This window comes from Podarcis filfolensis (genome assembly GCF_964270895.1).
Source record: "Podarcis filfolensis genome assembly, chromosome: 7".
NCBI classification, from domain to species: Eukaryota; Metazoa; Chordata; class Lepidosauria; order Squamata; family Lacertidae; genus Podarcis; species Podarcis filfolensis.
Window position 1 is genome coordinate 2,878,605 of NC_139603.1, and position 22,965 is coordinate 2,901,569.

At 46.0% G+C, this 22,965-nt stretch overlaps 1 protein-coding gene across 2 annotated transcripts in view; it reads right to left on the reverse strand.

The window, feature by feature from the left end:
- The window catches only part of SLC24A3 (solute carrier family 24 member 3), a 184,218-nt gene that overhangs the window by 131,566 nt on the left and 29,687 nt on the right, over positions 1-22,965 (reverse strand). For both annotated transcript variants that reach the window (XM_083624467.1, XM_083624466.1), the window contains exon 2: positions 16,799-16,936. In XM_083624467.1, the coding sequence (XP_083480593.1) occupies positions 16,799-16,936 (138 nt within the window). The remainder of the gene's footprint in view (positions 1-16,798; positions 16,937-22,965) is intronic.

Here is a 22,965-nt window from a genome sequence, read left to right on the forward strand (position 1 = left end):
CTGTTGTCTATTAAATGTGAAATAGTATTATGTAAAAAAATTAAAATACCCCCAATGTACATGCCTTAATTAATGTGAGACAGAAACCCAAAGTGAACACACGCTGTTTTATACATTCTAGCTATTTTTGAAGGTTTAGATACCACCTGTAGAACATCTTGATTTGATTTTCCCTTAATGCCTCACAAGCTGTAAACTTCCAGTTGTTTTTCCATAAGTTTTCCCATGCTGATAAATCTATGGGTTTCCCTATATCTATGACCCACTTCATCATTACCTCCTTAATCTGCTCATCTTTGACCTCCCATTCCAGGAGTAAGTCATATGCTTTAGAGATTATTTTGGTTTGGTTTTGTCATAGCGTTTTCTCTAGGTAGGACAGTTCTTTGACAAAAGCTTTTTCTTTATCTCTACTAAACACTGCATGCAGTTCATGAAATTGTTCACCTGGCTTTAAATATTTGACTAAAAGCAGGTGGCAACATGAACATGCTCAAATCAAGTAAAAAATATTAATTAAGAAGCTTACGAAGAACCGCATTCACTTATTCAACAAAGCGGGTTCTCCTTCATGGTGGTGGGGGCAACCTTGACATCCCCTGTTGCTTGGAGGGTTAGTATGAATGGCCACAAATTTGATAGGGCACCTCCAATTGTTGCTGGGGAGAATTTAATGTTGCAAAATTGTTTAATTGATGGGGGTGCTATTTATTCCCTATGCAAAGTGTTGAGCTTCCTCTTTTTGCTGCGCACATCGGATTACCTACCCACCCTCCGTATATTTAGGGTTTGTTTGTGCTGACCTTGCTATGCCTGTCATGGGGTCGTCTGTTTTGGAGCAGGGGCCTGGTAGGAATTTTTACCATTTGGCTCATTGGCTGGTGCCATTTGGGTTTTTGCCTGCTGCGTAGCAAATCGTCACAACTTGTAAGGTTGCGGTTAGGCATTGGTTAATTTTGGTTGGTGGAGGGGATGTGGTTGGCTGTGCCTGTCCCGCCAATGCTGCTGCTGCAAGGGAATTCCGTTAAAGGAATCCAGGGGCTCGCCATGCTCTTGTCCGAACCCCTGGCAAGAGACTAGGACCACGCAAGAGCCCCTGGGAGCATTTGGGGAGAGGGGAGAGCCTGGCGCCCAGCTCTATTCTCTCCCCAAAAATGTTTACCTTTTTACTGACTTCCGCAGGTTTGCGGTTGTCAGTTCTGTTCCTACCTCCAAGTGGGAACAGAGAGTTGCTAACCAATGCCTAAGCAACCACTAACATACTGTAATTCAATAAAGTTGTGGCCAAAATTATGCCAAAAACCAAAATGTTGTGTGAACTGTGTGAACTGTGTCTTTATTTGGGGGTGTCCTGGGGGCCTCGACACGCAACTAGTCGTGGTAGATAAGTCAGGTCTGAAAACTTCACTGGATCAGTGGGATATCCTATGAGTGCACAGCGGGGCCAGTCCACTCATGAGGCAAGATAAGGTGACCGCCTCGGGCGGCAGGATCCACATAGGCAGCCACTTGCAGCTGTGGCGTACTCTGTGGAGACTGGATCTGCCGCCTCTTGGCAAATAGCAGGTACTATTGGTCTCCTCACACCCTTGTTCCTGATAAAGATCTTCACTCATCCCTTCTTTTCTCTGGTGGTGGGTAGGGGTGCCATTTTGTCGCTCAGGTGCCAAAATGTCTTGGGCCAGCCCTAGTACAGAGTAAAGCCATGTGGACAGATAAAAACCAGACAAATTTTTATAACTGCAATTTCCAATATGCTACCTATAACCTTTTGAGGACAGCAGGGTATAAGAGGACAGAGCGGTCCGTTTTTTGCACGCTCTGCAGCATCTCTAATCCCATTTTTTAAAAAAGCTGAATTGGATGAGGTCATTGCATCTCAGGATAACTAAATTTAGATGACATTGTGGCTTGCTCTCACACAGCCTTAGCATTTTACAAATCCAATGTTTAAAATCTGACAGGGAATCCAGCAACATATAGAACTCTTTTACATGCTATACTTCAGTTTGGTATACAGTGCAAGCTGTACAATATATGTTTTGGCTTCCCCATTCACATCAGTGTGGGAAGACTTCAGTTGATATAAGGTGCACTTCCAAGAGGCAATTTTTGTCAGATTTGCGGCAGAGAGAAACAGTTATACTTACTGTCCTTGCCACCGTAGCCCTGAAGCTGCTCAGGTTTCTCTGCAGCTGCTATTTAAATAACAAAATACATGCTTTAACTGCATCAACATTGGGTTTGGGCCTCTGTGAAGTGGCAGCACTGCTGTACAGTGAGCTCCATGTGTGCATTTGAGTGTCAGCATGAACAAGACTCTCTTGAAGGCAAAGGGATGTGACTCACTTTGACATAACATCCTCAATCCAGAGAAGCATGAAGGTCTGGCTCAGTAACATAACCAGAGTGAGGCAACACACCAACACCAGGCACAAGGGGTTGTAGTGATTGAGAGCCAGTGTGGTGTAGTGGCTAGAGTGCAGGACGAGGATCTGGGAGACCAGGGTTCAAATCCCCACCTAGCCTGGCATAGGGTGTGAGGATAAAATGGACAAGGGAAGAAGTGTCCCTCAGCTCCTCCAAATAAAGGTGGGATATAAATGTAATAATTCACAAACAAACAAAAATAAGATCTGGGGTGCACAAGAGTGATCAGTGACTGGCGTTGACATTATAACAAAAGTTATTATTTTCATTGTGTAACACATGTTTGTAAGAGTTTGCAAAAAACAAGACTGTCCTGGAAATTTCATTTTTTGCTTGTTTATGCAAAAAGCAAGGGGTGATGCACAATGTGTGGTTTACACTAGGAGCAGTTGTGCTGGTCTAGATCCAGTTCCACAGCAAGGTCATGGTTCCCTACCCTGCACAACTCAAAGGAGTCGTAAATGGAAAAGATAAAAGGGAACTCATTTAAGATCTGGAGAGTAAAGGATTTTGAATCATAAAGTGAAAACAAAGAAGCAACACTGAGAATTTAGAAGAATCCTGAAATCACCATCATTATGTTTGACAACAAATAAAATTATGTACAATCTATAAAGATGAGCTGCTGAATACACTCACAACTGAATACTGTTAAACAACTGGAAAGGAAAAGGGGAAATGGCGGCCATAAAGAAAAAGAAAAAATGCCAGTAAGCCAGGAGACAAAAAGGGAAGCGCCAGAAAGATTATCTAGTTCAGCATATTCTACTACCAACCAGAATCCATTCAGTTCTAGTTGGAATTATGTCACTCTTCCAATGTTTCGCTATAAGTATTCTCGCCGCGACAGTAGCGTATAGAAAAATTGTCCTTGCCTTTCTTGGAATATCTAAGCCTGTTATACCGAGTAGGAATGATTCTGGGTTTTTAAAAAAAGGTTTATATTTAACATTTTTTTAAGTTCCAAGTAGATGAAAATATCAAAGAAAAGTCTAAACAAGAGTATTTCAAGCTGGGAACCCTTTAAAATATACTTATAAAACAGCTGCCATGATCTGAACACGGTTGTAGCATTTGAGTAAGTTCTGTAAAGGGAAATGTACACGAGCTTTAATATCTTTTTAGTAATTAAGTAGTTAAGTTCACGCAACAAGTTTATTAAAATGGAAGAAATATGGAAAGGACGGGAAGTCATAGGTTGATGAAGAAAATTTAATGTCAGAGAGTTTATAGCTTTTTTGTTGGTGTTAGTGTTGTGATGTTTGACAATTTTGATTTATGGATAATAATGAATGACTGTTTATGTTGTACAGATGTGTTGATGAACAATAAAGCAGAAAATAAACAGAAAAAGGGGGGAGTGTCCAAAGTTAACTTCTTATTAATGCAGAATATTCAACTTAACTACAAGGGAATTTAAGAGACAGTTAGGTTTATGCAAACCTGTTACGACTGCGGATTGTGGTGCAGCATCCTGATCAGAAAGCTTTGCTCCCACCAGAGCTTATTAATATAAAGTGGCTAACTGCTATCTCTGATCCTGAACCAGGGAAGTGGAATTTCAACAACATCACAGCTTAAACCAGCCGACCCCAACCTGGTGTCATTATGCTGACTTGGACTATAGCTCCCACAAGGCCAAGACAGCACAGCCATGTTTTCTGGGGCTAATGGGATTTATAATGGAAAACATCTGGGGGGCTCCCAGCTGGAAAAGGCTAGCCTTCTCGGAAGTGGTGCCCTCCCTGTGAAACACCCTCCCATCCGATGTCAAGGGATAAAGAACTACACAACTTTTTGATGACATTTGAAGGCAGCCCTGAATAGGGAAGTTTTTAATGTTTGACATTTTATTATGTTTTATACGTGTTGGAAGTGACTCAGAGTGGCTGGGGAAACCTAGCCAGATGGGCAGGGTAAGAATATTATTATTATTATTATTATTATTATTATTATTATTATTATTATCTTAAAATAGCAAAGAGGCTACAGAAGTGCCCATGTTTCTTCATGTAGAATCACAATTTGTTTCCAAGGGAACAGAAATCCAGGTTGATTGTAACCAATAGTCCCACTGACTTTATATATTCTGACATCTTGCTTAGCACACGGTCAGTGACTTTTATTCAGTCATTACTGAGGCAACTGCAACAATTGTGCGCGGTTGCACAATGTGTCTTTTTCACAAGACAAGCACATAGCCATGATTTTAAGACTCCAGGGACAAAGACTCCTCTGCTTTCTTTGGCACATCTTGCCATCAATTAACCTCACTCACTGCTAAAAGCGTGTTTCTTGCTTGCAGTTTGAATTTGTCCAGCTTTTATTTCCAAATGCTTTCCTTTGTTATCCAAAAATAGTTCTATCCCATCTGGGTACATGTATGCACAGCTTAAAAATAACCCTAACAAAAACATATTAGAATTCATTCATACAGGAAAAAGGACCAAAAAAATGAAAGTTAAGGCATCTGGGCTTAACCTCAGTGCCATGTAAACAGTATATTTATGCATCAGTAAATGATCAGTGTTGGGGAAGTAGCATCTCAAGACTCACAAACAAAATAGACTCTAGTCCTGTCCCTAATATTAAAAACTTCTGAGTAGATAATACAAGCAAAATCAACAAGATTACTGGTTACCTTCAGCCGCAATAGTGATGTTGTTTTGCTATGTTAAATCTTTAGTTCTCCCAGAAGACATGGAAATGATAGTTCATCTACTCACTGCTACATGAATGGTTATAAATTACAGATGTGGGGAGGACGGAACAATAACCCTCCATTTATTGATGAATGGCTTGGGAGGACCTGGGAAATGGAGGGGGGAACATGGCAAAGCTGACAAGAGAGGAAGATAGGAACAAAATGCATTTATAGAAAAACTGAGTGATTTCACATGATGCAGCCCTACCCATTGCTCAGAGAAATTTGTTTGTTTTTTCTTTCCTTTTTATACATGTTTTTGATTACCAAGAAGGCACATTCAAAATGAGGTTTTAAAAGGAGGAATTTGTCTTGTTGATCACTATTTAAAGATATGGAAGATAACTGATTTGCTTATTCCAGTGCTTAATAATAATGATGATGATGATGATGACGATGATGACTGGTTTTTACAAATCAGACAAAATGAGCACAAGAAGTTAAGAATGAAGCACAAGCCTCATTATATAGCTGCATACACCATTAAACATTTTTTTCCCATCACTTGAAACAGAAATATTAAGGTACATTGTTTAGCTGTTGCTAGTTTTAAAATGTTTCTTCATTTAATTTAATTTAAATTGTTGTGTACTAGATGGCTCAAGCACAATTTTATGGAAAGGTGATGGGCACCTGTCATGAATGCTCTAGCTGAGATTCCTGCATTGCAGAGGGTTGGACCAGATGACCCTCAGGGTCCCTTCCAACTCCACAATTCTATGATTCCGTAACAATTTAAAATAAATATTTGGATGTAGATTTATTTCAGAAGCAGAGGAACAGGAACAGAACCAGCAACAGTTAGCAATGCCATCCCTCCTCTGCCGTGCCTCAGCTTAAGAATATCTAACAGAGAATAACTCAGACTGAAAGCTTTGTGTTGCCAAGTTCCTGCCTGCCCGAGGATAATCTTCATGACATTACAGCGAATGAGCATAATGTGTGTGCTGCGCACATGCCTGACTCAGGGAGAAGAGGGAGCCTCGGCGCAGGAAGCCCAGCTTCACCATTCCCGACAAGCTAGCATCCGTATTTCAGACACCATTATCAGACTACTTAAGGCTGACAGCCATCGTCACACCAATCCTGCTGCTGTAATTTCCTCACTCAGTTACTTGTTGAAGGATCTGCACAATTCCTCGCTCCAGCTAAAAAGTGCTTTTTTGTGGTTCTAACACACCAAAGATTCCCTGAGCAGAAGGACATCCAGAATTTTTAGCGATGTTGTGCAACCAATTCCTCTATCTTTGCCAGTGGTCCTGCAACTTGTTTACAAAGTCAGCCGAGGACAGCAGATCCTGGGGGTTGATGGCAGATTTCGGGACAGATGATGGGAAAGAGGCTACTGTTGACATTAGGGAGCAGAACAAGAAGGGTCTGACTTTCTCCTTTGGTCTTCCAGCAAGTACGGCAGCTCCACCTTCCAACCTTCTGCCGTAGACCTTCCCCTCGTCTGCGACACATGCGCTTGCTGCCTTGATACCAAATGGCTGCAGCTTCAGGGGCAAATAGCAACCCAGGGAATTGATATCCAGTGGGGAAATGGCATGAGGGGAAGGGTTTAATCCTACTTCCCACTCCATGCCACAGTCCTAAATCTGATTTGAACTCTCATCTGTGGCTACTGTTAGCTAGGGTTGCCATATTTCCAAAAGTGAAAATCCGGACACAAAAGTTGTTGGGCTATGTTGTTCTGCGCTTGCTCTGTAATTTTGTTATTGGTTTGTTTTGTGAGTTTCTTATCATTCATATATACAGGGAGAGAAATTTGTCGTGTTTTTGCAATCTACTCTGGGGCCATTGGATGAGTGTGGGATAGGTTTTAATGGGTGTGAGGTAAAAGGTAAAGGTAAAGGGACCCCTGACCATTAGGTCCAGTCGTGGTCGACTCTGGGGTTGCGGCACTCATTTCCCTTTATTAGCCGAGGGAGCCGGCGTACAGCTTCCAGGTCATGTCGCCAGCATGACTAAGCCGCTTCTGGCGAACCAGAGCAGCGCACAGAAACACCGTTTACCTTCCCGCCGAAGTGGTACCTATTTATCTACTTGCACTTTGACGTGCTTTCAAACTGCTATGTTGGCAGGAGCTGGGACCGAGCAATGGGAGCTCACCCCATCGCGGGGATTCAAACCGCCAACCTTCTGATCGGCAAGTCCTGGGCTCTGTGGTTTAACCCACAGCGCCACCCGTGTGCCAGTGGGTGGTAGATGATATATGAATTGTAATTTATCCTTCCAGGTGCCCATGTACATGTGTTAAACAGAGTTTTAAAATCCCATCCTTGGCAGCAAAAATTTAAAGCATAGGAATTAGGCTGCAGAGCCTCCTTTTGAGCAAGCTGGCTTTCCCCTTCTTCCCTTGCTTAACAAAGAATCAGGCAACAACTTGTAAAGTAAGTTTAAAAATGAAATTTACTTACTTGACAATCATGCTTTGGTTCACAGCAACAGTAGAAGTAAAAACAACACAGGCTTACATCATAGTATAACCACTTTCAGGCATGTGCCTGAAGCTGCAGCAAGCGTAGGCATGTCTGCATTCAACACTGGTCAAAGGAAAAGGAAGTACTATATACTCCTCCCACTCCAGGAGAGGAGGGGAAATGACATCACACAGAGTCCTCTCTACCAATTGTATTTCTTTCTTTCTTTTTTAATAATTTTTATTAACCGGCCAATCAAATCAAATTAAATCACATCACGTAAATTCCGAATTACAAAGCCGAATTTTAAATTTTGTTGGGGGGACCCATATTTCAAGATCCGAAGGGTGATTCTGATCATCTTCTTGCTACTGTGTTAATGTCCAAATCAGTCCAAATCAATCCAAACAGAGTTCATAATTCTATCCAGTCTTATCGTGCTGTTTCCACATCACATCTTGTTCATATATTTTCTTTTTTTTCCTTTATGATCTCTTCTGATAGTCTCCTTAAGCCGATAAACACCAATAATAATCCTGTGTGAATTTTTCCGTTCTTCCAATCCTCAAATTGAGATGGTTTCCATATATCATCGCCTTCATAGATAACATCGCTCTTTCCATCATTTATCTCGCAAAACTGTCGCTCTTAAGTCCCACTGAGGAGTTTCACCCACAATATAAAAACAGCTCTGTTTCTCTATTTCTCCTCTCAGACTTAAGTCCTCCGACAGAACATCCCAATATGGCGACGGCATTTTTAACTGCATCATTCCAAAGCTCTTATACATTCCACGCTCTTCTTAAAACATGCTTTGGTTCGAAAATTGTATTTCTATGGTCTGAGTGGGCTTTTCATTTTTAGAAACAAAGGTGCTGGTACTCACCATGAAGTTGCTACAGTAAAAGTCACACTTGGGGGGAAAGGTGCCGGTACTGTGTACCCTTGAGTACCCCCAGAAAACAATGCTGGATCTGAGTATATGCCTTTCAGCATGCTAACTAGCAAGAATATACATTTGTTAGTTTTGGCTGCTAATCTCCCACAAAAGAAACAGTAAATAAAGGATAATCCTAAACACAGGATGCAGAGATCTCGCATCATGCCTAGTGTCACATCTAGTTTGACCCCAAGTGCCGTAAGAATAATTTGCCTTTGTTAAGAATTACAGGGGTTGAGACAGATGTAACAAACACCAAGTGTGGTAGAGGCATTTCTGTAACACCCTCAAAACCTCCCCAAACAATGGCAAGTTCTCTGTCCTAGAGTGAGATTTTGAGAGGATGTGTGTGGAATCTGTAGGTTGGCATCATACTTGTGGCTGAATGGGGGCAAAGGCAGCAGTCATATTTTGGTATGTCAAGGCTGGATTCAAGCCACTGAACCCTGTTGTGGCTGCTACATTTATCTTCACCCTTAGAACTGTGTGGGAATTCTCTGTCTAATATTCCTACTGCATTATATGTTCATCATCATCTTGCTGTGCTTGTGGCACAAAGAGTGACCCTCCCGCTGCTCCTTACACAGGACTCTCATAACTGCCTGAGAGCAATTCAGGATGTGGGATCCAAGATGAACCCCAATATGCTCTATTCACAGCCGGCCTACTTTCAGGTGAAGCTGATCGTGGCTCCAAACGTACATGAAAACTGACAAGTGATTTAAGCTGAACATAATTACAGGTGAGGAAGCTGGATGAACTCGCTGCTTTCAGATCAGTGCTGCAGCTCCACTTAAGCAAGGCTGCAGCTGCTGCGGAGAAGAAGAACTGGCAAAAAGCAAAATCATTTCCAGCAATCTGCAGCAAATCACATAGGGAAGGATCACACAGAAGTCCCACTCTAGCTTTTTGCCATTTATAAATCAAACAGTGTCAAAATCCAATGTCTTCAATAAAACTGGAGGACAGATGTGGCATGGGCTTAATTATTCCAGCAAAAAGTCTCCATTTTCCTCTAAAGAGATTTCACAGCCCTTTGAATTGGAAACCTGGGACTGTGCTGAAACTACTCATCCATTTTCACCAGTTACAAAAGTTTTGCCCAGTTTTTGTTTTGGGAAGAGGGAAGTTGGCACATTTCCACTTTGCCCATGTGGCTTTGTTGACCCTACATCAAAGAAATAACTGTGGCATTTGTTAGCACATAATGTCACCACATTCCCAGCATGGATCCTTATGGCCTGTCCAATATCAAATGACATTATCTGTGGAAATCATGACACCCATGGAGACCTCAGAAGTGACATTAACTGCTCTGCCCTGCCAAACCCAGTCTGCCCTCAGCCAGCCCTCACTTGCCTTCCCTTATAACTAGCCCAGGAAGTGGCCCTGGCCGTCACTTTCTTCCTCCTCTTTAGTGCTACTACTGTAGAACCTTGTGGGCTTCTCAGGTAGAGCGCAGGCCCTTCAAAAGAGGGCATGTTGTACTGGAAGTGTAAACATGGCATAAATACAACATAGCCCCATTGTTCTCATGAAGATTAAACACCATTAGGTATGGGCAATTCTGTCAGTTTTGATTCATCTTGGTTTTTCATTTTTTTCATTCTTAAGTTCTGTTTTTCACATCAGTTTGTCATTTTTTTCCTTAAGTCTTCATGAAAATTCATCAGCATCTTAATGCAAATTCCTCCAAATATATGAATGCATATCTGAAGTGGAGTCCCTAAGACGGTTGGATGGTGCCTTATATGCCTCCTTCTGCAACTACTGCAAACAAGCTGGTGCCAAATATATTGCTCTACTTTCCTTTGGACCACATCAGTGAGGCTGAAGGGGGTCCTGTTGTCTGGGCAGTCCAGGACCTCCATGCACACTGCCCTGGCTTTTGCCCCGGAGAGGTCACTTCAGTGCTGCTAACGTGGCAAAAACAACATGGAAGGCTCCAGTTATAAGTTACTGGTCTCTGCAGCACAGCAGGTCTGCACACCATTGTCTCTTGAGACAAACGGATGCCAGCAATATACTTTCTTGTACGCAATTTTCCATGATATAATGCATCTTTGTATGCTATTTTCATTAATGCATGCATTTTGATGTATACTTCACCCTGTCAGGTTTCCTGACACTGGGGTCTGTTTTGACAGACAGAAGGGATTGATCTGGCATTTCTGCCACCATTTTGTCAGTGAGCCTCCACTGTTGCGTTTCCTCTCTTTTCGGTCTCAGGAAGCTTTGATAGTTCCTAAAGGATGTGTGGTGGGGTATCTTTGTGATGGCATCTTCTGCCCTGAATATGTCAGTGCCCAGCTGGGTCAGTCATTCCATGGAACCCCCAGAGCAGCACAGATTCCACCAAACTAACAGACAACACAATCTAAACAGGGTCGCTACTCCCTGACCTTCTTAATTGCAAGTATGGAAAATCAGTTACATGTTGTAGGTCAAGCAATTTTCATCAATCAACTCCCTCAGAAAGACATTAGGGCTCCACTTTACACAGTCAATGTGCCACAGATTCTAGCTGAAAAAGAAATTGCATTGCTGGACCAGGGGTGGAGGTGTTGTGGCCGGGCGCAAGGGCAGCTTCCTCACGCGCCTCAGCCCAGGAGAGCGGGCAGCAGCGCTGCCGCCCACTCTCCTCTCTCTGCCCGGGTAAGGCTTGATCCATGGATGGCGCTGCAGCTGGTGGCGTCTGGCCATGCGAGGAAGCTGTCTTTGCACCTCCCTCATGCCCGGAGCCAGGCTCTGATGAGGGAGCCTGGCGTGGAGGCGACTGGCCGCACCCCCTCAAAAATAATGTGCCTGGGACCACGGCCCCCCAGGCCCCCCCACGCTACACCACTGCATAAAATGAACCTAATTTAAAGTTGAGCTTTTTTAAGGAAGAATGCATCATCAGAACAGTCACTCCTTTGAAAAAGATAATCCTGCCTCTACAAAGAAAACAGCAAGAGAGAGACTGTAAATGTTAATTATAGGGATGAGCTTACAAACAAAACTCCCACTGCCTTACGGGGGGGGGGATTATTGTTGGCAAAACTATGCTTTCACTTAAATAATTCAGCAAATATTTACACACATTATTTTGGGGTTAAAGAAAAGGAAGAAGATCTGTTCCTGATTCACAGTCAGAAGACTGTATGGCTATTTCAGCTTTCAATCAATCTCATGGTTTTCTACATTAGTTTTGTAATCATTCATTCTCTTAAAATACAGAGGAGGAGCCTTAATGAGTGTTTTAGAAGACCTCACACAATATAATGGCAAGAAGGCTGACAGTTGGATGCCTTTAATAACTGCATAGTAAAAGTTTCTTCTTTTCCCATCATGTTTTGTTTCCAGACCAGTATCCTTTCCCACTCTCTTTCCACAATTAGTGAGAGGCAGAATTCATAGAATCATAAAATCATAGAATCATAGAGTTGGAAGAGACCACAAGGGCCATCGAGTCCAACCCCCTGCCAAGCAGGAAACACCATCAGAGCACTCCTGACATATGGTTGTCAAGCCTCTGCTTAAAGACCTCCAAAGAAGGAGACTCCACCACACTCCTTGGCAGCAAATTCCACTGTCGAACAGCTCTTACTGTCAGGAAGTTCTTCCTAATGTTTAGGTGGAATCTTCTTTCTTGTAGTTTGGATCCATTGCTCCGTGTCCGCTTCTCTGGAGCAGCAGGAAACAACCTTTCTCCCTCCTCTATGTGACATCCTTTTATATATTTGAACATGGCTATCATATCACCCCTTAACCTCCTCTTCTCCAGGCTAAACATGCCCCGCTCCCTTAGCCGTTCCTCATAAGGCATCGTTTCCAGGCTTTTGACCATTTTGGTTGCCCTCCTCTGGACACGTTCCAGTTTGTCAGTGTCCTTCTTGAACTGTGGTGCCCAGAACTGGACACAGTACTCCAGGTGAGGTCTGACCAGAGCAGAATACAGTGGCACTATTACTTCCCTTGATCTAGATGCTATACTCCTATTGATGCAGCCCAGAATTGCATTGGCTTTTTTAGCTGCCGCGTTACACTGTTGGCTCATGTCAAGTTTGTGGTCAACCAAGACTCCTAGATCCTTTTCACATGTACTGCTCTCAAGCCAGGTGTCACCCATCTTGTATTTGTGCCTCTCATTTTTTTTTGCCCAAGTGCAATACTTTACATTTCTCCCTGTTAAAATTCATCTTGTTTGTTTTGGCCCAGTTCTCTAATCTGTCAAGGTCGTTTTGAAGTGTGATCCTGTCCTCTGGGGTGTTAGCCACCCCTCCCAGTTTGGTGTCATCTGCAAATTTGATCAGGATGCCCTTGAGTCCATCATTCAAGTCGTTGATAAAGATGTTGAATAAGACCAGGCCCAAGACAGAACCCTGTGGCACCCCACTAGTCACTCTTCTCCAGGATGAAGAGGAACCATTGATGAGCACCCTTTGGGTTCGGTCAGTCAGCCAGTTACAAATCCACTGAGTGGTAGCATAGTCAAGACCGCATTTTACCAGCTTCTTTACAAGAATATGATGGGACACCTTGTCAAATGCCTTGCTGAAATCAAGGTAGGCTACATCCACTGCGTTCCCTTCATCTACCAGGCTTGTAATTCTGTCAAAAAAATAGTCTTTTCCCATCATGTTTTGTTTCCAGACCAGTACCCTTTCTCACTCCCTTTCCACAATTAGTGAGAGGCAGAATTAAAAAAGAGGTTCCACACAGCACTAAATCTAGCAATGCCCTTGCCCTTGACCAAGATCATTTAGTTCTGTTTACTCATTAGTCCCATCCATTCAAGGTCCCTTCAACATTCATCAAATGCTGGCGGGCTGCAGGTTCATCCTGTTTTATTGGTTCCTGTTGAGCTCGGCTGGGGATTTACTGACTATTAGCTTGTTAATTGCTCCTTGAATAGCTTAATTTAGGGTTGTCGTATTTTGAAAAGCAAAAAAGAGGACATATTTGCTAACTTCTACAATGTTCTTAACTTTCAACATATTAATCATCATCATCATCTGAGCCAACTCAATGTTAACTCCACCTCCAGAAATTTCTTCCAGTATCTCAGCTCCCTTAGATTTCAAGGCCTTAGTTCTGCAGCCTTTTCAAGCAGACATAGCATTTATGTTCTAGTAATGTCATAAACATACACTTATGATTATCCCATTTATCCTTTGTGACTCTGCACTGTGTTACATAACTTAACTCTAAAGCTCCCCCCCTTGATCACATTCCTCTTAGCCAGTGCTTCCCCCCCCCCCCCGAAAATAAGGTGCTGGTGCTCACTGCCTATAAATGGTTGGAAGAGGGACAGCCAAGTGGGAAAAGGGGAGGCGCTCTGCACATGCTCAGGGAAGGAGGCAGCAGGGCTCCAGGTCCTGGCAGAGCCTCATGCCGCATTCCCCAGTCGGGCTCTTCCAGGGTTCAAGAGCCCTTCTGTTTCAGGCTCCGGGATGCTGACCATGCCTCGTTCCCCATGCCCAGGACACACTTGCCCAGCTTGGGGAATGAGACATCAGGCTTGGTCAGGATCCTGGTGCTTGCCGCCTCCTTCCATACACAGAGAGATTTTGCCATGAGGACATTTTCCCAAAAGTGTTTCCCACCCAAACCTATATTCCAAGATAGTTAACCCTCCCTGTGACAGGACTGCATTATGCACCTTCCCATCGATCTTATAACCACTGAAAAAGACACAGACAACTTAACGGAAGACTGCAACCTTGGATTCAAGAAACATCATGGGCAGCTGCACCTTCTAGCATGGGGTGAAAATCTTATTCTTAGGGGTAAAGTGTTAGCTGCAGCATACCAGTGGTAAGAGACAGAACAACCCACCCCCTCTCTCAAACACACTCGCCAACCACATCCATTCACAAATGCAGTGCAACTGATCTGCTGAACTTCTGCTTGGCATGTAGCTCTGAAAGAACCTTTGAGGCGGGGGTGGGGAGGGGAGGCTGCAGTCTTAGACAGGTTTCCTTGGGAATGTGCCCTATGCTGACTCCAACGAGACCTGCTTCCCAGCAAACATAGGTGTTGGCTACATGCCACAAATCAGACTGGATGCATGGAGTAGACTGCCTCATAATCTTCCCAGAGGAGGAACAGAGCACACATGTGCTCTCACTGCCTCCGCCAGCTTCCCACCTTCTGCAAGAGCAGCAAGTTAAGCGCCGCCAGAAACAGCGGTGCTGACCCCATCAACCAAGGTGAGGGCTGGGCAGCGACAGGGGCCTCTTCTTCCACTCTGTGCTCCTGTCGATCGCTTGGCCTTTGCTGCCCTGGGCACACACAGCCGCTCTGCCAAGGCCAAGGAGGAAGCGAGCAGGCAGGCAGGCAGGCAGAGAGGAGAGGAGCAGAGCGTGCTCGCAGGTTGCTGGCTGCACTGGCCTCTGCCTTGGCCCTCACTTTTGTTCTTGCACACCTTCCCTTGCTGAGGGGGCAGCGGCAGGACCACATGGGCAGCACGGCTGGGGCGCCACAAACTGAAGCACTGCCACCCTGCCACCTCCACTGCCACCCTGCCACCTCCGCCAGGAGATGAGTGCCCCCCGTTGCCACCTCCTGCTCCTGCTCCTTCACCCGGGAGCACCACTGCTGCCCTGACCAGCCTTCAGGCCACCACCACCAAAATGGTGGACCACGTGGGCTTCGCAAACAGAAACCCCAGGATATTTCGGTGATTCCTCCCCGCCCCAAGATGGCGATTTCACCCTTGAAATCCCAGACGTGTCCAGGAAAAACTGGACTTACGGCAACTCTATCTTAATTGCCCCTCAGTATCAGTTCCTGCTCTGGGGGGAAGAGCGGAGGATTTCAATTCTGTATTAATTTTCTTTTCACTCTGCATAGCAAATAATATGGTTTCATTATAGCAAAGCAACATCTTCCAGTGTGGGCTCAAAATTAGGAGGACTGAGGCTCAGTTTGTTTCCTGCCAAAGCAACATAGAGGAGTTTGGGGACTGCAGAGCACAACCTGAGCCCTGGCATGCAGCCGGAATCCTGCCTTAATACAGAGCACAACTGAAAATCCACACCAGACTGGCTGGTCCTTCAAGTGCATTCAGTGGTGGCAGCAAGCAACACAAATCAGGTCTGGGAGCAAACAGCAAAAACAATAAAATGCAATGATTTGTCAGTGACACCTGGGATCTCTGAAAAAAAGATAAGCCAACAAAGCACTCATTGTGATGGCATAAAATAGGTCCACCAAAATTATTTCTTTCAAAGAAGCACTCAAACCATTCAGACCCTGGCCACCTCTCTATTTCTATTTCACCTTCTCTCTCTTAATTTTACAATCTAAATATCAGTTGTCCCCATTTCCACTTCAGCTTAGAATTTTTTGAAATAAAAATGGGCATGAATTTTCATGTGCTTTTCTTCTAATATACACATTTTTGCAAGCAACTTTTCCTAATATTTTTTGAAATTTTTATTGTCATATTTTTGGATGGTTTTTGAACATTATTTTCACTAATATAAGTGTTGTATGTTTGCAAAATTTGGAAAAGAATGAATTTCAAAGGATAGTTGTGTTTCATATTGTATAGGGGCTTGGGTGGTGTGGATTATGTTGGTTCACATCAAAATGTAAATTTCTCTTTCATTCCTATTGGAGAGTTGAGGAAAAAGAAGGCAATCTTTAGGGGGACAATCAAGCGCTCTTCTCAAGTCCCATTCATTTTTCTGGGAGTCTGAGTTGGAGAACTCCTCATCAAAGAAAGGCAGAATATAAAGTTCAGGCAAAACAAACATGACTCATGATCATTGTAGGAAAAACAGCAACAGAACTTTAGGTTTTATGCATAAGAAGGACGTCAACAATTCTCTGCAGCAAAGATAAATGGGTTTCAGTTTCCATTAAGGTGAAAGAGAAATAAATCCATTAAAAAAGAAGAATCAGAAGTAGCTTTGAAAAACAAGAATAGGAATTACTATTAATCATGCCCTCTCCTCAAAATCTATTTAAATTGCATCTTCAAATTGCAGTGCCCATATCACATTTTCAGATCATAAGAGAACAGCACCCGGGCAATAATATCAACATATTTCCAGTTTAAAAACCGCTGCACTCCACATTCATATATATCAACTCTGATACAGCTGCAACACCTGAAATTCTACTAGTCTTATCCTCTTGAGTTGAAATTGAGAGGGATTTATTCATGCTCCAAATAAATCCAAGACCTGTGTGATTATAAAGCTAAAAAGGAACAAAAATGCAAGAGAGTCATGTGTCTGCAATTCTAGAGCTCTACTGCTTGGCAAACCAGCTGTAAGCATGTGAGGGACAGGAGAAAGCTGATCCTACCTGGTTCAGTGCAGTTTTTGTGATTCTGATGCTCTGTCTCTTCAGGGTTATCTGTAACATTCTCCTCCACTTCCAGCAGTAGCCTTCGCCCAATCCACTTGTCACTAGTTTCCAAAGCAGTGTTCAGAACATCATAACCTAGAGAGGAAAAAGTACCACGGTAAATGTAAGAGTGAGGAACACAGCTGAACAGAGTATCACATTAATTCAACGAAGCGGGCAATAAGTTCCACCACTGTGCTAGGCTTTTACTTACATGCAAGGATAAAAGTAGGTAGAGGGTGGCATGAAGGTGGCATGAAGGGGTGATCAGTGTAGACCTATGACACCTTTCCTACAGTGACCTCACAAGTTATCACACTTATTAATCTAGATTCTTATTCTTCTGTTACAAAGGTTAGTTTTTTCAACACTGTGGGATCTCCTGTGCATAGTAACTGTACATTGTGCTGGCAGTAAGGACTGGAGACAGGTGTTAGAACTGAGAAGGCGTCATGGAGCTTTCTACAGCCAAAACATGAGCCTGCCCCAGTGCAGGCATGCTGCATTGCTGATGGGATTGCCATTTTGGTATTTGGACAGAGGTTGAACTCTGGCAACATTCAGTTCCTCTTTAAACATGTACATTCTATCCCAGGAAAGCTGCTGGTGCAATAATGCCAATATGGTTCCTAGTTAAGAATATTGGGATAGGACAAGCAGAGGTGTAAAAAATTGGTGGTGAGGGAGGTCCATATGTTGATATTTGTGATAAGGTTAGCATTATGTGGCAAGTTTCCATATTGCCCAAGTAGGCTGGCAGATTCGGAGGTGGGCTCAAAAAGAGATGCGAGTCACAGAAACAGCACAGGGTGGGATGGAGGACTAAGCAAAACAACTGAGCCAGCCCCTAAAAGAGACAAAAGAATTGCGCAAATTGCCATGGCTGAAATGTACAAGGGCATCTAGTTGGGGAAACTAACAAAAATTGACGGGGAATCATACCTAATTTGAAACAAGTCAATACCACTCATCTGGCCTAGCACTGCCTGTGGTTTGCTCAACCAAAGACCTTTTGAAGCCCCCGCCCCCCCCCCCCGGAATCCCATCATAGAATTATAGCATTGGAGGGGACCTCAAGGGTAATCTAGTCCAACCCCCTGCAATGCAGGAATCTCAGCCATAGCATCCATGACAGATGGCCATCCAACCTCTGCTTAAACATTTCCAGTGAAGGAGAGTCCACAACCTCCCAAGGGAGTCTGTCCACTGTTCATTCAGCTAGATCTGGATATCAGGGATTGAACTGCAGGGGGTGCTTATGTACCTGAGGCAGGTGTTCTGTTATTCAGGTATATGGTCCTTCCTTACACAAGCAAAAGGACCATGAGGGTTTGACTTTCTCCTAGGTACTGACTGAGCCAATAAAACTGAAACAAAATAGCTAGAGGCTTCCTAAAGCAAAGAGCATTATAGTGGCAACTAGCTGTTTGTTGGAAGCAAAATGATGGACAAAATGGAACTTGCAAAAACCCTGTTATGCTCATTGTCAGGGGTTCAGGAGCAGAAGGGACGGATGGAGAGGAATCGGAGGGAGAAGTTAGCGACGATAGCCGACCAAGGTCCCTAAGTCTCTCCAGCGAATCGGAGGATTCACAGAAAGGGGCTCCCGTGGGCAGAGCTGGGGGGTTGCCAAGAGGGGCACCTCAGGAAGGAGGGACCAGAGGGGATTCAGAGAGCAGCAGCTGGAAATCCGGACCAGCTACGCCACCAGAGAGCAGCAGGGGGGAGGAGTTCCAGGCACCAGCGACAGGCAGCTCTCCGGCAGCAGCCACGCCTGCGTCGGAGAGCGAGGAAACGGTAGAGAGGAGGGTCGGAGACAGCGCGCGCGCGCCAAGTTCAAATGTAACAGAGGGAGGCGCAATGAGCAGCCCGGAAAGGGAGCCAGGTCCTAAAGCCCGCCGAAGGGAGGGGGAGGAATCCGAAGGGTCCGCATCCGAGGCATCCAGGAAGGAAGGAACCCCGGGGGGTGGTAGGACCCAGAGGCGAAAGGAGAGACGCAAAAGGTGGAGCAAGGCTAGGGTTTTGAACTGGTGTACAGGAGGCGGAGATTCAGATGGGACTTCGCCGATCTAGGGAATAGACGTAGAGACGCACGCTAAGATTTGGAAATGGAAACTATACTTCAATAAAGACTTTATACCGTTCTACCGGCTAGCGTTGGTCCTTTGTGAGCCGGGACCTAGAGGCAGTCTCTGACAGTAAGTCCCATCTCACAAAGTTTTCATCAGTTCTCTTTGACTCAAGCGGCGTGTGGGGAGCGAAGCAGGGAGGAAAGAGGACTGGTGCCTTGGGAGCTCACAAGAGTCAAGCGACATGTCTACTGAAGAGCAAATTGCTTCCCTGCAAGAAGCGGTAACGCAGCTCAGCGCAGAGATACTCGCCTCCAGGAAAAGAGAGGATGAAGCGGCTGCTGCATGCCGAGATCTCCAAGCCAGGTTGGACGTGCTTACTAAGCAGGCACAAACGGGGTCCAGATCCGAGGGGATCGGGTTGGGGAGGAGAGGAGGCAGCATTGTATCTCACTTCGATGGGAATTTACAGCAGTACCCCAATTTCCGAGCAGACGTGCAGTTTGCGCTGAAACTGCTGGAAAAAGAGTTTAGAGATGAGCAGGAAAAAGTGGGGTTTATCTTGTCTCATTTGCATGGAGACGCGAAAGCATGTCTGCGCAATCTGTGGAGAGATATGGACCCAGCGCTCCAGAGTTCAGCTGCATTCATTAAAGCGATGGATTCTTGCTTTCTATCGAAAATAGACATTGACATTGCCCGTAAGGACATATTTGGGCTGAGACAAGGGAAAGCCAGCGTGAGGCAGTATCACTCCCGCTTTTTTGCATTGGTCAATGCCTTGGGGTGGGACAAGGATTCCCCCCCCGTTAGAGATCTTTATTGGGAAGGATTGAACCCCCAAATCAAGGATGAGATAGCGCGGGGGGAGAGACCCAAAAGCACCCAGGAAGTGGTGGACAGATCGCTCGCAGTGGGGGTGAGGCTGGAGGACCGCCCATGGGACAGAGAAGAAGGGCGTTGGGGACGCACACCAGCCAGAGCGCCCTCCCTCTTGCCCAGGGATGTCGCGCGTGCGCAATCAACGCCTCCGCAAGCAGGGGGGGAGGAGCCAATGGAGATCGGCGGTGCTAGAGCTCAATCAGCCACCAGAGCCTTAACACCGGGAGCAGTCAAAACAAAGCAGCCTAGAGGGAACAGGAAGTGTTACATCTGTGAAAGTCCTAAGCACATGGCGAAAGAGTGTCCCCAGAGGCTCCACAAGCACACTGCAGCTTCAATGACAGTAATGGGAGCAACTCAGCAAAGTGAACCACAGCAGGGAAACGAAGGAGTCTGGCTGGAAACAGAAGCACTGGGGGCCAGCCAGGCGAGTCAGTAAAGAAGTCCCCAGAGATTTTGAAGCCCACGGATCCCCTCCCGCCCAAACCAGTGGTGCAGCTCACCGCATCGCTCCAGCTGCCCAGTGGTCTCACTTTAGAAGTGCCGATTACGATTGACTCTGGCAGTAATGCGGACTTTATCGCACTGGAATTCCTTCAACAACACAACATAGCGCTACTGCCAGCCACACTGCCCCTGAACGTTGTCACAGTGGATGGCAGGGAACTGCTAGGGGGGCAGGTGGTACAGCAGACACCACCTATGGTGATGCAAATTGGGAATCACCGAGAAATAATCAGCTTCAACGTCACCCAATTGTCGGACACGCCAGTAGTTCTGGGAATGAGTTGGCTACACAGGCACAGCCCAGCATTGGCATGGTACCAACGCCAACTGACTTTTGGCTCCTCCTACTGTGCGGAACACTGCATTCTGCCTAGACCAGAAGGGGAGGAGGATGACCCACAGTTACATTTGGGCACGCTGCAAGCAGTACCTCTCAAGTATTCTGAATTTTTGGAGGTGTTCTGCGAGAAGGAAGCGGACAAGCTACCCCCCCACAGACCCTATGACTGCAAGATTGATCTCCTGCCGGGGGCGACGCTGCCAACAGGGAAACTGTATTCCATGTCTGAGGATGAACTGCAGGAACTTAGGGAGTTCATAGACCACAATTTGAAGCGCGGGTTCATCCGGGAGTCGAAAGCTGTAGGGGGCAGCCCAGTATTCTTTGTGAAGAAGCGAGACACGCCCCAGAAGAGGCTTGTAGTGGACTTTCGAATTTTGAACTCGAAAACCAAGCCCTCGTCCTTCCCCATGCCCAAAATAGACGACCTGCTCGCGACGGTAAGGAAAGGACGCGTTTTCACCAAGTTGGATCTGCGAGGCGCGTACAACCTGATTCGTGTGCGGGAGGGCGACGAGTGGAAGACGGCCATGTTCACACCACTGGGCACCTACGAATACAGAGTTATGCCCTTCGGATTACAAAATGGCTCTCACTGTTTTCAAGCCTTTATGCATCACGTGTTGGCGGGACTCCTTTACAAGAAGTGCGTATGCTTCCTGGACGACATCCTGATATTTTCTGAGTCGCGAGAGGCGCACGAGAGGGATGTCAGGGAAGTTCTGCAGAGACTAAAGGAGCACAGGCTGTACGCCAAGCTGGAGAAGTGCCAGTTCGACGTGACGGAGGTGGATTTCCTGGGCTATAAACTGTCGGACAAGGGGCTCGCCATGGACAGCGCCAAGGTTCGCTCAGTATTGGACTGGAAAAGCCCGCGCAATCGGAAGGAGGTCCAGCGGTTTGTCGGCTTTGCCAACTTTTATCGCAAGTTCATCAAGGGGTTCGCTATGCAAACGGCGGCCATCACCGACACGCTCAGCTCCAAGAAGAAGAAGTTTCTCTGGACGGAGGAAGCGGAGCAGTCCTTTCAGAAACTCAAGCGTCTCTTCGCGTCCGAGGAGCAGCTGCTGCATGTGAATCCCAGCAGACCAATGAGGGTGGAGACAGACGCCTCAGACAGAGCCGTGGGAGCTGTACTGTTGCAACAAGACCAGCAGGGGGACTGGAGGCCGTGCGCCTTCTACTCAAGGAAGCTCAGCAAGTCGGAGCAGAATTACACCATCTGGGACAGGGAGTTGCTAGCCATCCATGCAGCGTTCAAGGCGTGGCGGCACTTCCTTATCGGAGCCAGACACACAGTGCAGGTCCGCACGGACCACAAGAATCTAGAGTACTGGCGCACGGCGAGGTTCCTGAATCAGAGGCACATTAGATGGGCAGAGTTCTTCGCGGACTTCGACTTCAAGATAGAGTACATCCCGGGTGACAACAACATCATGGCGGATGCCTTGTCCAGAAAGCCGCAATACCTCGAGGAGGAGGCACCGTCGGCAGCCAAGCACATTTTCGCACCGGAAGCGTGGGCTTGCGCTTCGGCGACCGTGGATCTGGACGCCGTACGTCGAGCGTTGCAGGAGGACCCCTTCGCGCAAGCCAAGATGGAGGAGGTGCACAAGGGCACGGTGAAGGACGACGAGTTCCAGATCAGAGACGGGTTGCTCATCCGCAAGGGAGCACTCTACGTGCCGGGGAATGACCTCCGCGCGAGGGTGCTGCAGCAGCTACACGACGCCCCCACTGCCGGGCACTTTGGCAGAGAAAAGACTGTAGAACTAGTGACCAGAGACTTTTGGTGGCCCAAGATGCGGGGGGAAGTAGCGGATTACGTCTCGAGATGCGACACCTGCCAAAGAGCCAAGTCAGTGCACAAACCGCCGGCGGGATTGCTGGAACCGTTGCAGACGCCGTCTGAGCCGTGGGAACGGGTGGCCCTGGACTTTGTCACGGATCTGCCCAGTTCGAGGGGAAAGACGGCAGTGCTTGTGGTGGTGGACATGTTTACCAAGATGGCACACTTCATCCCGTGTGCGAAGGTGCTCACGGCAGAACAGACCGCCAGGCTGTTCATAGACCACGTGTTTAAGGTCCACGGTCTGCCACGATCTATTCTATCCGACCGGGGGCGGCAGTTCATCTCGAACTTCTGGCAAAAGTTGATGGGCATCCTGAACGTCAAGATCAATCTAGCGTCGGCGAGACACCCGCAGACCAACGGACAAGCGGAGAGGGTCAACGCCATCATGCAGCAGTACCTGAGATGCTACGCCAATCAGCAGCCTAACACGTGGGTGGACTACCTGCCCCTCGCAGAGTTCGCTTACAACAAT